This window comes from Panthera uncia, chromosome B1, assembly GCF_023721935.1.
Source record: "Panthera uncia isolate 11264 chromosome B1, Puncia_PCG_1.0, whole genome shotgun sequence".
NCBI classification, from domain to species: domain Eukaryota; kingdom Metazoa; phylum Chordata; class Mammalia; order Carnivora; family Felidae; genus Panthera; species Panthera uncia.
The window spans coordinates 176263305-176280558 of record NC_064811.1 but is presented as its reverse complement, the minus strand read 5'-3'; the positions used below and the strand labels follow the sequence as shown (position 1 = coordinate 176280558).

The window sequence follows — 17254 nt, the reverse complement described above, 5'->3', positions numbered from 1 at the left end:
TAGTTTTGGCAGATTTCTGGTACCTTGGAGTGATCAAAACTAGGTAAGGAAGAGCAAGTCTTACTTGACAACTCTCTGCCAGCATCTCAAACTCAGCGGATCTTGTGGTAATGGAAGTGTTTGGTTTTTTTTTTTAAGTTTATTTATTTTGAGAGAGAGAGAGAGAGTGCACGAGTAGGGGAGGGGCAAAGAGAGAGAGAGAGAGAGAGAGAGAGAGAGAGAACCTCAGGCAGGTTCCATGCTGTCAGCAAGGAGCCCGACGCGGGGCTCAAACTCCCAAACCATGAGATGGTGACCTGAACCAAAATCAAGAGTCGATGCTCAACCCACTGAGCCACGTAGGTGCCCCATTTGTTTTCAAATGTTTATTTATTTTGAGAGAGACAATCCCAAGCAGGCTGTACACAGCCAGTGCGGAGCCCAACATGGGGCCCTGAACTCATGAACCATGATCATGACCTGAGCCAAATCAAGAGTCGTATGCTTAACCGACTGAGCCACCCGGGTACCCCTGGAACTGTTTTGTATCTCCACTGTATCAACATCCTGCTATGATATACTATTATAGTTTTGCAAGATGTTACAATCGAAAGAAACTGGGTAGATGGTACATCAGATCTCTGTACTATTTATTAGAACTGCATGTGACTCTATAATTATCTCAAAATAACAAGTTTGTTAAAAACTCCATCAGTTCAGTTATTTCGCTCTCCCCCAAGAGAACAAACCTCTTTTATCTTTAATGTCTGCTGATGACACCAGCACGTAGCTGATGGGAACAGAGGCATCAACTTTGTTCTTCCCTACCAACCCCCCCACCCCATCCAGTCTTAAGTCCTGCTGATTTACTTCCTGTTTCTAGAACCCACCTATCTCTTCCTCTCTTTCTCTTTCCCACTGCTGATGCCGAGCTTCAGAGCATTATTATCTCTTTCCTTGATTAACAAAACAACCTCAGAGTTGGTCTTCCTGCCTTCAGCCTTATCATTCCAAAAAAGTAGTTCTAAATGCAGCTGTGTATTATACTCCCTTGAGAAGCTTCTGAAAAACACTGTTGCCATGTCTCTACCCCAGGACAAGTCAGAATGCCTAGAAGGAAAGCCTGGGTAGTGGTTTACTTTGAGAGCTTCTCAGGTAATCCTAATGTGTAGCATGATTGAAAATTATTATCTTGACTACCTGTCTTCAACTTAAGATTCTAGAATGATTTAGCTAAAATGAAATTCTGGGAATTTCATCCCAATCCTTTACCTGCCACCCCCTCTGCTTTGGTTTGAATTGTGTTCCACTCCCCTCCTTCCCCACTTACATATCAAAGTCCTAATTTACATATCAAAGTCCTAATCTGAAGAATGTGACTTTAGTTGGAGATAGGATCTTTAAAGATAGTCCAGTTAAAAGGAGATAGTTGAGGGCGCCCCGACTGGCGACTGGCGTCCTCATAGAAAGGGGAAATTTGCACATGCACACAGGGAGGACTCAACCTGACATGAAGGCAAAGATTGGGATAATGTGTCTATAAGGCAAGGAATACAAAAAATTGTCGGCAAACCACCAGAAACTAGGCAAGAGGAAGAGACAGATTGTCTTACACAGCTTTTTCCCCCCTAAAGAATCCGTGTTTTGCTAAGGAATTAGTAAGTTGGTACGGCCTATACTGTAAAATGAAAATATTAAATATCATATTTATGGTATTATCTTGAAGAGAGTGGTTGTGCAAATTTTTTTTTTTTTCTCTCTCACACCACTTCACTGTGGAAGAAAATCTCTCCAGGGATGTGCATTATCACATCCTGACTCTGGAAAAGCTTCCATCCTGGAGCAGAGTATGATAACCTCCCGAGGCAATAGAAACGTTCTTTCATTTAAGAGATGAAGTCAAATGGACGGGGTGTTTTCCTCAAAGCTTTGTCCCCCATGGGGACTAGAATTTTGTCCATGTAGTCTACCTACTTCACACACACAGACACACACACGCACACACACAGGTTGTTATTGTTGTATTTAATGCATTAAAATTTTTTCTCGGTGACTTTGATGTGTGCACTCCACGTTGCATGAAATACAATATTTTTTTTTTTTGATGGAAGGACGAAATTAAAAACAAAGAAGGAAGAAAAGAGGGAGCTCAAAAAGGGGAATGGGCGTCTCAAGGCCCAGCATCCCTGGTCAAATTCCTGAAAATTATTTGTTAAGTGGAAGGCCTCTACATCTTTATTTATTTATTTTTTTAATGTTTTATTTTATTTTTGAGACAGGGAGAAACAGAGCATGAACAGGGGAGGGTCAGAGAGAGGGAGACACAGAACCTGAAACAGGCTCCAGGCTCTGAGCTGTCAGCACAGAGCCCGATGTGGGGCTCGAACTCACGGACCGTGAGATCATGACCTGAGCCAAGGTCGCCTGCTTAACCGACTGAGCCACCCAGGCGCCCCTACTACATCTTTAACACTAACAAGAAGCAGCAGTTGTCACTCTCTGTAGCCACCATATTAAGCCCAGTATCTTTTAGGCCGTTTTGGGATTTGGAGGCAACTTAGTCCTCCCTTACACATTTTACTTAAGTCTGTTTCTGCTATTATTTACAAATAGGCCCATCTTGAATTGGGGCCCCTTGTAACAAAGGGCTCTAGAATTTGTTCACATTGCAATACACAGGTAGTTCCATTAGTGTTCCCTCTCCCTGCCCCCAGAGAAGCAGTCACTGGAGAGGTTTTAGCATGCTTCTCTCACACTTGTCATCCTTCCTAGAATTTCTGGACCACCCATAGATTTTTGGTGGCGTCACTGCCCTTCTCCGTTCCATTAGAGTGGCAGTTAGGGACTGCAGACTGAGCTCTTCTGGAAACATAGGTTCTCACAGGCCCTGAGTCTTTGAAGCTCCATATCGTTCTGAGGGTCATGGAGGCAGCATTCTACAAGCTTAGCAGAAACACCGGAGCCTCCCCAAGAGAGAAATGTTCCCTACGAGATAAAGCGAAGTCTGGACCCTTAGGAGTATTCCACCTACAAGAGAGGGGGACCTGTTGCTTCTCTTTCAAACCCCTGGTTACTTAGGTAGCCCTTTGGGGATCCCATGAGTGAACAGCAACGGGGGCATGTACCCTTTATGGACAGCATCAAAACGGCACAGAATGGAATTTACTGGAGAGCTTCTGCTTTTAATTCCTTAATCTGGACATCCTTGGTAGAGAATGGGAGCCAAGGGTCAGCCAAATCAGCTGAACTTTAGGCAGTCATCCTACCCTGGCCAACAATTGATTCCATCTGTGCCTGTTGACGGACTCGTGGGCCATTGCCAGCAGCTCCACCAATGAGAGCAACAGCAATTACATATCCAAAGTTTCTATCTTTGGTGAACGTAACTATGGGAATCTCTTGCCTGACAGATCCTCAAAATATAAATCAAGGTTACATATTAAAGCCACAGTACGTCCCCGTTGGAGCTCATTGTTCAAAGTGACAATTTCACTTCTAAAAATACACAATGCTGGTCTCTTGAACAAGTGGTAGGTGGGACTTCTATTACCCTCACCAGTTTCAGGCTACAGGATTCACAGAGCGTCATTACAGCATACTTTAATGAGTCAAAATTTCACTTAATGCAATATAGTGTATTTCCGTCATCAGTCAGATATCAGGGGTGAGTTATTCTAAAGAGTCTGATTGCATTTTTGATGTTTGACAGTCAAAACTTGCCAGCCCCACCTTTCTGCCCTACCTTTGGGTTAGCTAAGAAGAAAGCCCAGGTGCTCCCTTCTTTGTTACTGGCAGGAAATTCAAACCATGCTGGTCCCAGCACACAGGTGGGAATCCTCACCTCAGCTCCAGTCTCTAATGGCAAGAAAAGCCAAGGCAGCCTCTTTTCCTCTTTTTGGAGCCATTTGGAGATCTGCTTGGGAGTTTGCCCTTTGTCCCTCCGAGAAGACTTCATTATGTGAGTAATAAACCTTTTGTAACCTCTCGGGCATTGTGTGGGGTCATCAGTCTTGACATCCAAAGCAAATTTTTGGTGGCATGCACCACAATGTACTTTCTCCTAAACCTCAGTTAATACGTCAACAAACAGTGGGGTCAACAAAACCAGGCGTTAGGATTATTTCTGCCACCCTGATAGAATTTTGCATTTTTCCCTGTAATTTGAGTCTGCTGCAAGTTGGAAATTTTCTGTATTTCCTATTCCAAAGGGTATTAGCAACTGAGAACAGAAGTTCAGCTGGCTTTTCCTTTTCTGTATGTTAAATTAACTATGTATGTATGTCATTTTCATCTGTCAATTTCAGAAAAAAAAAATGAGGGGCTAAGACCACACCTAGGTAGAGCCACAATTCCTATTTCTTTGCAACTTGTTCATGCTGCTGCGGATACAACTAAATTACTATATTAGGTTCCATCATGAAACAAACGAATATGTTTAAAATGGGAGATATTCTGAGCTGGGTGTCCCAAACATTCCTAAATAGCTCTGAGATTGGAATTTGAATGACTCAGACGTTCAGAACTGAACTTTCTTTTCTCTCCGTCTGACACATCACTTACTTCTGCCTTAAGGATTTCATTATTATATTGTTTATTAAAGGCATAGAGATTTGCAGAGGCAGAAATTTTTGTAACAATTCTAGATGACAGAAGGTAAACTAAATAGATGCATATTTATGTAATTTGTATCTTACAATTACACAAATTGCATATTTGTATATTCCTAAGTTGCTGGATGTGTTTTTAGTGCATTGGGGAAATATGTGGTTTTTCAGCATCTGATCTGTTCGACTTTCTTTTCCAGCTGTACTGGAATCTCTTGAGTGCAGCTATAAAGAGTTTGGAAAAAGGATATTCATTCCTTTTGGATGTACTCAGAGGCAATAAAAAATTTTGTTCAAGTTTAGCAACAAGAAACTTGTTGCTTCAAAACTGCAGAAACCCATGAATTATCTTTATTTTTTTAATTAAGAGAGAGAGAGAGTGAGCAGGGAAAGGGCAGAGAGAGAGGGAGAGAGGGAACCCCCAGATTCTGCACTATAAGCACAGAGCCTGACGCTGGGCTCTATTTCATGAACTGTGAGATCATGATCTGAGCCAAAATCAAGAGTCGGATGCTTTAACTGACTGAGCCACCCAGGAGCCCCTGAATTATCTTTAAAATGAATAATTCAGATGATTTTTTTTCTATCTGAGAACGTGGATTCCAAAGAAATATTTTTATATTTTTTAAAATGAAAACTGTATTAATCGGTCACATACTTCTGGAAAGATGTCTTATCAAAAACATTCTATTAATTTGCCACTGAGAAAATGTATGTGTACTCATGATAAAAGGGAAGCATCAACCCATGGAAAGAGAAAGAAAAATGATAGCTGCACAAAAGCAAAATGTTGACAGAAAAGGGTATGCCCGAATTATTTTTCCTATTTTGGTGCAAAAGACATATTAAATTTCATTGCTTTGATGCACTTGTTTTTTCATCCATGAAGCTTTTATTGGGCCCCATTCATGCTCAACTGTGCTACACGCCATAGATATGATGTAATGTAAAGTCTCTACACTTGAGATGCTCACAATCAAGTAATAAGGAAAAACATATTGAGATACAAGTATTCTAATATGAATTTATATTAATCCCATAGGAGCATGATTGATTTTAATTAGTCAATTGCTTTAGGGTTATCAAATGTGTGCAATGAAAACAAGGTTTTAGATTGGGCGAAATGGTACATCAAACCATATGATCATCTCAATTGATGCAGAAAAAAAATTTTTTGGACAAAATTCAACATTTTTTTGTGATAAAAATTTAACAAATTTAGAAGGGAACGTCCTCAGTATAAGAAGCCCACTTATAAACAACCCACAACTAACATCATATTCAATGGTCCAAGACTGAAAGCTCTTCCCCTCAAACCAGGGACAAGACAGGGGAGCCTGGGTTCCTGTGGGTTAAGCATCCAACTTTGGCTCAGGTCATGATCTCAGGGTTTGTGGGTTTGAGCCCCGCATCAGGCTCTGTGCTGACAGCTCAGAGTCTGGAGCCTGCTTTGGATTCTATGTCTCCCTCTATCTCTCTGCATCTCCCTGCTCACACTCTATCTCTGTCTCTCAAAAATAAACATTAAAACAATTAAAAACAAAAACAAAAACGAAAAACCACCAGGGACAAGACAAGGATGTCTGTTTTCACCACTGGTATTCATTATAGTACTAGAAGTGAGAACCAAATTAAGCAAAAAAGAAAAAGAAAAAAAAATTATCCAAATTGGAAGGTTGGAAGGAAAAAGTAAAATTACCTCTGTTCACAGATGACATAATCTTATAGCTAGGAAACTCTAAATAATCCACTAAAAAAAAAAAAAAAAAAAAACCCTGTTAGAGCCAATAAGTGAATTGAAACAAATTTTCAGGATCCAGAATCAACCTGCAACAAATCAGTTGTGGTTTTATTCACTATCAGTGGACATCCAAGAAGAAATTGGATTGGAAAAAATTTCATTTACAATAGCAAACAAGGGAATAAAATACAGTGCTTAGGAACAGATTCAACAAAAGTATCCTACAACTTATACACTGAAAACTACAAAACACTGCTGAGAGAAATTAAAAGCCTACATTAATGAAAAAACATCCCTTGTGCTTGGATTGGAAGGAAGACTTAATATAGTTAAGATGACAATATTATCAAAGCAATTTACAGATTCCATGCAATCCCCATCAAAATTCCAATGATGTTTATTGCAGAAATGGAAGAAACCATCCTAAAATTTATATGGACTCTTAAGAGACACTGAATAGCCAAAACAGTCTTGAAAAAGAATAACAGAGAAGAAGATTTCACATGTACTGATTTCAAAACTAACTACAAAGCACAATAATGAGACATTGTGGTACCAGCATAAGGAGACCTACAGATCAGTGGAATAGCATTTAGTGTCTAGGAATAAACCCTCAAATTTATGGTGAACTGATTTTTGACAGGAGTGCTGAAACTGTTCAATGGGGAAAGAGCAGTCTCTTCAATAATTGTGCTGGAAAAACTGGATATCCACATGTAGAAGAATGAAGCCTTACTTCACACCATAAATAAAAAGAAAATTCAAGGGGCGCCTGGGTGGCTCAGTCGGTTAAGCAGCCGACTTTGGCTCAGGTCATGATCTCGCAGTCCGTGAGTTCGAGCCCCGCGTCGGGCTCTGTGCTGACAGCTCAGAGCCTGGAGCCTGTTTAAGATTCTGTGTCTCCCTCTCTCTGACCCTCCCCCATTCATGCTCTGTCTCCCTCTGTCTCAAAAATAAATAAACGTTAAAAAAAAAAATTTAAAAAAAAAAAAAAAAGAAAATTCAAAATGGGTTAAAGACCTAAACACAAGACCTAAGACCACAGAACACTTAGAAGAAAACAGAGGGACAAATACACATGACCTTAGATTTGGCAATGCTTTCTTAAATATGACAACAAAAGCATAAACAACAAAAGAAAAAAGACACATTTGACTACATTAAAATCCAAAAGTTTTATGCACCAAAGAACACTATTAAGAGACTGAAAAGGCAACCCACAGAATGGAAGAAAATATTTGCAACTCACATATCTGGTAAGATTTTCAGATCCAGAATATATCAATAACTCTCCCAATTCAATAAAATAGTCAACCCAATTAAAAAAAAAAGGTCTTTGAATAGACATTTCCCCAAAGATGATACACATATGGCCAATAAGCACTTGGAAAGATGTTCAACCTCATTAGGCAAATGAAAATCCAAAGTGAAATGAGTCGCTGCTTCACACCTACTTGCATGGTTATCATTTTTAAAAAATAGAACATAACAAGACATGGAAAATTTGGAACCCTTGTACCTTGCTCATCGAAATGTAAAGTTCTGTAACTGCTGTGGAAACCATCTGGCAGTTCTTCAAAAAGTTAGAATTACCATGTGACCCAGCCATTCTACTTCTAGGTATCGACCCCAAAGAATTGAAAACGGGTGTCCAAACAGATACTTGTATGCCAACACTCATAGTGGCATTATTCACAGTAACCAAAAAGTGGAAACAACCCAAGTGTCCATCAGCAGATGAATGAATAAACATACCTCTAATGTATATGCATATAACGGTATAATATTCAGTCTTAAACAGAATGAAATTCTGATACATGCTACAATATAGGTGAATCTTCAAAACGGTGTGTGGTAAAATAAGCCAGACATAGAAGAACAAATATTTTGATTCCATTTATATGAAATGTCTAGAATAAGCAAATTCATTGACACAGTACATTAGAGGCCAGCTACCAGGGACTGGAAGGAGAAAAAGGGGGGGGGGGTGGAGCGGTTATTGCTTAATGTATCTGGAGTTTCTGTTTGGGGTGATGAGAAACTATACAACATTGTAAATGTAAATTATGCCACTGAATGGTACAATTAGCCATGGCTAAAATAGCAAATTTTATGATATATATACGCACACACACACGTTATAACGGGGGAAAAAACAAGGTACAGAAGAGAGTACATAAGTTATCTTTGATGTTTATGTTTGCATAAACACTTGAAAGGCATAAGAAACTAGCATTAAGTGGCTACTTACGGTTAACATGAATATTCAGCTCATACACACTAATTCAGTTCAGACTGTTTAAAATATAGAAATACTCTCTCCTGATTGGTAAATGGCCACTCCCCAATTCCTGCATTTCTTCTACCTCTGTCCTCATCCTGGGATACCCGGTTGTCTGATCATTCAGCAAGTAAAGAGTTAACCCCTGGCAGGCAAAGGTCTGGCTGGACAGCATAGAATTAAGTGGGATGGGATGGGATCAGGTGGTAGGAAAACTGCATACTAAAACCTTTTAACATCATTTTGATTTTTTAAACCGTGTAACTGTATTACCTATTTACTATAATGAAATAGAAGAACTAAAACAAAATTAAAGAGTACACCATCTATAAAAGACAATTAAGAGAATTTGAATAAAACAAATGTTACTTGTAGACCACAGCAGCACAAAGAACAAGAGAGTTCAGAGATGTGAAAGTTGTGTAGAGGATAAAATAGGTGGGTTTGGGGTGAGGCACAGAAGAAGATGAGATTAGATAGGTAAATGGGGATCAGATATGAAGGAACCTCTATGTGGCATTAGTTAATTTGAGCTATTTCTACAACACTGATAAATCAGTTACTACTTTTTTAATCAAGGAAATAAGTTGAACAGGTCTCTGTGTTAGAAAAATAATTCTGCCAACTGTGCAGACAATGGACTGGAGAGGAGAGAAGCCGGGAGTGAGAGGCTGAGATGATGAGGATAGGTGGTAATGAGATGGAAATGAGAAGTCATGGTCAGAAGATACTAAAGAATGATCCAGTGGTCTTGCTGAAAAGTAGTTAGCTTGGGGGTTGTTAAAAGAGGAGGAACAAATAATGACTCTAACATTTCTAGCTGAGTTGACTACAGGGGTGGATTATGACCTTTAATGAGGAATTCTAAATGGGAAATTATTCAGAATTTGATTGTGAAATGTGAATATACTGAGATGGCAAAGAAAGAATGACATAATGTGGATTTTAAATAAAAAGTTACTATGAAAATGGTAATGATTTGTTTTCCATTTTATTTAGGAATGACTAAGAGGAAATATGCTAAATTCTACAGGATACAACAGTATCTTTATACATAAATGAAGGTCTAAACTCCAAAGAGTGTTATTGGAACATGATACAAAAACTGTTTTGTGCTGATTTTTACAAATTTCTTTTTGACTGTGACAGCTTAGGTGTTAGACATGTAGAAAAATGACATCCAGATGCTGTCAGTAATTCTAGGATTTATGTTTTTATAGGGAAATAACAGATAAAATTTCTCAGAATGCATCAAACCCTTTTCCAACAAATGTATTTTCAGATCACCATGGTATTCTCCAGGGGGTGATACTGTTTCATCAGAATGGAAATTAGGAGGAACAAGAAAAGTTTCATAGAATCTTTATGAACAAAATGGCTTTTTAGAGCATTCTTTCCTCAATTCTGTATCTATCTCCAGCTTACCCCCCCCCCCATCTCCCTGCACTTAACCAGGAATATAGTGTATTCAAAGTCTTCATTTCCTTAACTTACATTTACTCCTCAATCCACTTAGTCTGCCCAATTTCTGTAAGTGAAGTGACTATTGCTAAGGTCAACAGAATCCAACACATAACTAAGTTATCTCACAGGAACTTTCTGTTGAGTTAGCATGCTTAGACAACCCATCCTTTTTGGAATATTCTTTCTTTGATCTCTGTAACATGACACATTCGTGGTTTCCTATGATCATTTCTTCTCAACCTCTTCGCTGGCTTATTCTCTCCCACCCAGCTGTTAGTTGCTGAATTTCTCAGGAGTTGCTCATAGCCCCTCCTCTCTCTCACTCTACTTTCTTCTAGAAGAGCTCACCATATCTCTTATTTCAATTCCCAACCAGATGTCAACGATTCCACCACCACCACCCCTCCAACTTTATTTCAAATCTCTAGGCTCAACCTTTTCTTTAGACTGCACCCACAAATAACCAACTATTTCTCAACCTCTCAATGTGGATGTCTCAAATATACCTTAAACTTTGTCCAGATAATCACACTCTTAATGACTACCATCAAACAAGATCTTTTCCAATATTCCTATCTTAATGATGTTATCTTTCATCCAAATGCACAAGTCAGAAACTTAGTAACATTATTAACATTTACCCTTTATTAAATCCCATACCCATTACTTCACCAAAGACTGTTATTACCTCCTAACTATCTCTTACATTTCTGTACTTCTTTCTGTTGGTATGGTCAAAACCCTAGTCTAAACTACCAACATCTCTCTCCTGGATTGTGAAAACTTTGCAAGTATACCAACTATAATGTTGCCCTCTATAATGTGAAAAAATGTACTGGATGGAAAGTTTTTAGTCATCACATCTGTGAAGAAAACATAGTAAAGTCTTAAATTGGTTTCCAAAGTGCCTGTAAAAATGATGATTATTCAAATACACAACAGAAACATTTATCCACATTACACATTATCATTAATAAACACTGTGTCCTGTTTGGATAGTGTAAGTGGTTTGGACAGGTGGTGGAGAAAAGGTAAATGACAAACACTTTTTTCATTCTGCCACACCTGTTCTGTATCTGACCTTTCAAAACCAGAGTTTCTGATCTGCCTTTTCTCATTCAGTCTTTTCCAGATTATTTTGGGATCATCTGAAAGCCTGGGGAGGCCCTGATGTGCATCTCCAATAAGGGTAAGAAAGTCTCTGGTATAAAGATGTTCATCCATTTTCTCTTGGAGTAGAAGTGACTCCAGTAAAGTCTTCTTTTGTCTCAGAAAGGCCGATTGAGCCAGTTCTGCTCTTTTTCTGTTGCAACTGGGGCACTGAGAAGAAATGTGTTGATCAGCTGTTGCCACCTGTTTTGGTGCTGTCCTTATGTTTTTTAAGTAGATTCTATTCAAAAGTTCATCAGGCACAGTACAGTTTAAGGCATCTATCTCTGAAGCCTCTGCAACCAATCTAAGCTGTGGCTTTTTTTGTCTGCTGCTCTTTTTCTCCTTCAAGTTTGCTCTGCGATGGATCAGGCTTATCTTAACGGCGCAAAAAGACTGCCGGGCGTTCAGTTCTTCATCGGATACCCAAGTGCTTTGTGTCTGAAGTTTAGCGTCTGGTTGGTACTGTCCAGAGTTAGTTTCTTTGCCCTTGAGATAGTTGATCCATTTTCTGCTGAACTTCTCCTCATTATTTTTGTAGTCTGGAAGCTCAGATTGTTTGTCTCCGTCTTCCAAGGGTGTGGTCGGCTTTCCACTCGCAGGTTTGCTCCCAGAGGCCTGGGGCCAGGGCTGCAGTCCTCCAGAGGAGCTGAATGAACCGGAACTCTGTACCTCATCAGGAATGGTGTCCTCAGAAAGGTCTGCCATAGCCCTCAAGTCCGTTTGGGCCAGTTCCCCTGGCTTTTGTGAATTCCTCTGTGCAGATGGCTATCCCTTTGCATCATACTTGGGTGTTCATCGGCTTTGTTCCGGTCAAAACTGGCTCAGGAACTAGCGAGCCCCGAGCGCACCGGGGATCAGTCTCAGGGCTGTCGCTCAGCAAGGCTCCCCTTCCGGGCTACGCCTTCCCGCTGCCTTGGCAACGGGGACGGCAGCGTCATGCGGTCATGCGCAGTGGGTGCCGGCAGGCACCGAGCTCCTCCTCTTTCCCCGCCCTCCCCAGCTTCGCCTCTGCGTTGCGCGGACAAGCGCAGGTGTCGCTGGGTGTGCAAGGCTCGGACCGTGTTTGCTTTCCAGCAGCTCTTCTGTAGTGCTGTTTAAATATAAAATCTGACAGTCCTTTAGAAAATCTAACAAACTCCTTTTCCTCAGAGGTCAAATATTTGTCTGAGGCCGACGGGGGATAGGTGGCCTCTGAACTAATTCAAGAATGTTGCCCTGCCCAAATTAAAAAAAAAAAAAAATGCTGGCTGAAAAAGCGCAAGCAAAAACACGTCTGCAGATCTTCTAGCCAGGAGATCACCTTTTTGTCAACCATGTCTTAGAGTAAATATCGAACTGCTGAAACCATCCTTACAAGACTGCCTGCACATCTTGCACAACTTTCTGTGCTCCCGTATTGGGACGTCAGTCTGTGCTCTGGCTTTGCGAAACACAGGTTCTCAGGTCTTTGGTTCAAGCAGTTCTCTGGCTGGCATGTCAGCACCCCTTCTTTTTATGTGATTTATTATTGTTACCCCTTCAAATCCCATTTCCTCAGGAAGGGCTTCATACCCACCCCTGCCCCAGACTCTTTACAGCCTTTTCTTTCATGGTTTGCAGCTATTTGATGATGCCCCCCCCCATCACCCCACTAAATTAAAACCTCCCTGACGCATTAGAAGGCGTTAGATACATCTGTTAAGTAAATGCATTGAATGACTCTTAAAACAGAAGTAAATGCAACGTCACAAAGTAGATTCTGTGAAATAAGTACTACCAGGTCAAGGAACTCCCATCTTTATCTTTCTGAACCACCCCCACCCCAACCCATTTACTCTTTTACCCGACATATCCTTTTAGGATAGCCTCTTTTAAAACATGGCAGAATTTTATTAATAACTATTCTCTCGAATCAGAATACGTTGACTCTAAAGATAGACTTTTTCTAGGTCTTAATAAATGTCTGAGTCTAGGTCTTAGTAAGTATGGGAGATTTCAAGAGAATGGGCTCCCTGGTCGGTCCCGTGTGTGTTATTGAAGTCTAACCAGGATATACTTAATGTTATTCCAAAAATGTCCACCTTGGCAAAGAGTCAAAAGTCTGAAATGTTCAAAAAGCATCTCTCAAATATGAGCCAGCTTCATATTAATGATAAAGAGATTTCAACTTCATTTATTCAACCCAGATAATATTTTATCATGTTAGTCTTTATATAATTTGTGGATAGCTCCAAGTGATTTCCAGCAGCTCAATAGCTCAAGATTTCATTTTTTATGTTTATTTTAAAAACCTTCCTTATCGTCTGAATATTTATACATAATTCATTATAACGCTTTTTAACTGAAAACATTAATCAAAGGAGCTATACTTTAAATAAACTATATTCATGCCTTCTAATGTGCTAAATATTTTTTAATAACCTTATCCTAGAAGCAGATACTTTTGGGGAGAATATCCTGTAATTGACTTTTCTTTCTTTCTTTCTTTTCTTTTTTTTTCTTTTTTTTTTTTTTTTTTTTTGTAATAACCAGCATGAGCCAGTAAATTGTTTAGTGTTCTAATATGTGTGTTTTCCAAGACCCAGTTAGGTTCCTTGCAGGGTCCTGACAAAATGCAAGTTTAATGGAACTTGCCGAAATGTCTCCTGGCTATCTTGCCTATGCTTTGACACCTATGGGTATTTGGATCCCTTCTGTAGGTTAGCTCTTTTTCTCTCAAGTGTATGCTTGCAAAGTGCCATAACTAATGTGCTCTGGGTGGCTCAGTTGCTTGAGCATCTGACTCTTGATTTCAGCTCAGGTCATGATCCCAGGGCCTGGGACTGAGCTTATGCTCAGCACGGAGCCTGATTTGGATTCATTCATATTCATTCTCTCTCTCTCTCTCTCTCTCTCTCTCTCTCTCTCTCTCAAATTTAAATAAAAATAAAAATAACACATAATTAAAAAATTAAGAAAAACAATGTGCTCTGGCACGCACAGCGCAGGCAGGAGCCCTTGCCACTTCAAGGGCTGGAAGGAATAGGAAGTAAGGAGATAAATCAGGTGCTCCTGGCCTAACCACCCGATGGCACTACTTTTGTTGCCCTGCAGACACTGTCTCTTCCTTCAAAGTTCTTAACGGGGAGGAGGGCTAAGCTCTTTGTCCAGCTTTCCCTCAACAATCAAGTGTGCCTTACAGCCAGGGGCTTACCCCCAGAGGGAGAAGGTCAAAATTAGTGTTCCTGTCTAATTCCCTTTCTCTCTTATTTCTCTTTTTTTGGAGACAGGACACACTTCCAGTTGCTTCCTGGGGAAGAAAAAAAAAAAAAAAAAAAATATATATATATATATATATATATATATATATATATTTTCAGCATACACACACAGCCATTGTGGTGTACAGGGTAAAAGGAGGGCATCTAGTTTATGAAAAAGGGAAATTAAGTTAACAGATCTTTCAAAAATATTCTACCCTTTACATAAACTTCACAGCATTGTTCTTGGTTCTGTGGATTAAGCAAAATAAAATATTATTTCTTCTCCTATGGGTCTAAGATGAATGTGTGAGAAATCTCACGGTGAGGAACGATTTTTGCAGAGTAAAGAATCTTATATCACTCATATTAAAAACATTACTGGGGTGCCTGGGTGGCTCAGTCGGTTAGGCATCTGACTTCAGCTCAGGTAATGATCTCATGGTTTGCGGGTTCGGGCCCCATGTCGAGCTCTGTGCTGACAGCTCAGAGCCTGGAGCTTGCTTCAGATTCTGTGTCTCCTTCTCTCTCTGCCCCTCCCCTGCTCATTCTCTCATTCTCTCTCTCTCTCTCTCTGTCTCTCTCTCTCTCTCTCTCAAAAATAGATAAACATTAAAAAAATTTTTTAATTATTTCAACTTACGGGACAGTGGTTGTTATTCATGTCTTTAAAATGTTTTCCCTCTCACAAATATCTGAAACTTTCCATTCTTTTTTCCTATGTATCTTCTGTAATTTTGCTGAAATTGATTACCTTATGCAAAGTCACCTTTTACTTTAATAATTATTGTTTTGCAAAGGAAATACATGTTTATTGTAGGTACTTTAAAAGATAAATATAAGCCTCCAATGTTGATTTTAAGTAAAAGTTGCCCGAATTCCAATCTCCCAATGATTATACTATAAACATTTATAAAACATTTTCTATTTCTCCTTAAATAATTTTTGTTAACAAAATATCATGTTTTTATGAACTATTTTCTTCAATTAGTAATAATATGACTTTTCCATTCAAATTATTTTGAAAACATTTATACATATTTGATTTATTTAAGTAAATGATTTAGGCACAAGGTATTTCCAGTTTTTCGCTCCAAAAAATTATTGGAATAAATGTTTCTCTAATTAAATCTTTATGTATATTCATAGCTATACATTTATGATAAATTCCAGAAATTATACCTGATTGGTCAAAATGTATGTACAGTTTTAGGGCTTTTAAGGTATCAGTTCCTTCCTTTCACTTTTTACCCCCTACTGCATTGTAAAAAATCCAAGATAAAATATTATTTTATCCATAATTATTCAGTTTATGTCTCTCAGAAGTAATGCCTGTCTAAAAATCTAACCGCATTATGATGATTATCACACCTAAAACATAATAATTCCTTAATATAATCTAATAATTATTCTGTAGTCAAATTTCTCTGTGTCAAAAATGCCTTTTTGCAAGCTGTTGTGCTTGTATCGAGGTCTCCTTGCTGCATTTGGCTGATAACACTTCTCAAGTCTCTTTTCCTCCACAATTCTTCCAAAGTAAAACCAGTTTTCAAAAAGGAAAGAGAAAAAAAAAATAAAAGAGCACACAGAAATTTAGCTTTTTCTCTGTATCTATGATTACGTTCCCCATTGACAATCATTAAAGTTCTTGATTTATGCTTCCAAGTTTCTTTGAGAAATTATAAATCAGTACACATTTGTACACTCTTTCTTACAAAAAAAAATATATTCAGCATACTCTACGCATTGCTTTACACTTGTTTTTGTTTGTTTTGTTTTGTTTTGTTTTTTTCTTAGAAACCTATCTGGGATATCACTTCACTTTATTCTAGACACCCTCCTTGTCTCTGTTTACAATGGCATTGTCTTCTGTGTGGGAATGTACCACAATAATTCTCACATTTTGGTGGGCATTTTGGTCTTATAAGGAATCGAATTTTTCTGTGTATTTGTGGAGGTATATCTCCAATAAGATTTCTAGGAGTGAGATTAGCAAATCAAAAGACAAAGGCATATGTAGGGTTTTTGTTTGTTTGTTTGTTTGTTTTATATATTTCCAAATTCCCCTCTATAGGGGATACATATTTTGCATTCCTGTCAGCAGTGTGTAAGAACAATGGTTCCCAAGAGCCTGGCCATTGGGATATGTGCTCAGAGTTATCAATTTTTGTGAATCTAATGGATGAGAAATGGTATCTCAGTGTAATTTTAAATTGAATTCCTCTTATAAGTGAGACTGAACACCATTTTATGTGTATAAGGGCCATTTATATTTATTTTTTTGTGTACTGTCCATTTATTTTACCCATTTTTCCACAAGATTTTTGATTTATTCTTCTGAATTTTTAAGAAGCACTTATTCTAATATTGGAGGGGCTCCTGGGTGGCTCATTCTGTTAAGCCTCCAGCTCTTGATTTCAGCTCAGGTCATGATCTCACGGTTTGTGGATTCAAGCCTCACATCAGTCCCTGTGCTGGCGGTGCAGAGCCTGCTTGGGATTCTCTCTCTCCCTCTCTCTTTGCCCCTCTCTCTCAAAATAAATAAACTTAAAAAAAATCATTTTAATATTGGAAATATTAACCATTTGTCTGTGAGATCATTCCCAAATGATTTTCACACTTTGTCGTTTCATTTGCATATGCTCTTTGCCATGCAAAAGTTGGATTTTTTATTTCACGTAGCAAATTTATCAATCTGTTTCCTTATGTTCTAGGATTCTTAATCACATCAAACATTTTTGTCTAGTCCCATGTTATAAATAAACTTACCCAAGTTTTCTTAGAGTATTTGTGATTCTTTTTATTCTCTGTGTTA

The 17254-nt window shown here is 38.8% G+C and overlaps 2 protein-coding genes across 7 annotated transcripts in view; one reads left to right on the top strand and one right to left on the bottom strand.

The window, feature by feature from the left end:
• DLC1 (DLC1 Rho GTPase activating protein) overlaps nt 1-17254 on the top strand; it is a 550042-nt gene that overhangs the window by 68900 nt on the left and 463888 nt on the right. For 5 of the 6 annotated variants that reach the window (XM_049631680.1, XM_049631683.1, XM_049631682.1 and 2 more), the window contains one exon: nt 11192-11258. The exons of the other annotated variant lie outside the window; for it this stretch is intronic. The gene's annotated coding sequence lies outside the window, so the exon portion shown is untranslated. The remainder of the gene's footprint in view (nt 1-11191; nt 11259-17254) is intronic. 6 annotated transcript variants of the gene reach the window in all.
• On the bottom strand, nt 9581-12796 carry CB1H8orf48 (chromosome B1 C8orf48 homolog). Its single transcript, XM_049631688.1, has one exon. It carries the CDS (start codon nt 11924-11926, stop codon nt 11027-11029), a length of 900 nt encoding a protein of 299 aa, XP_049487645.1. The 5' UTR covers nt 11927-12796; the 3' UTR covers nt 9581-11026.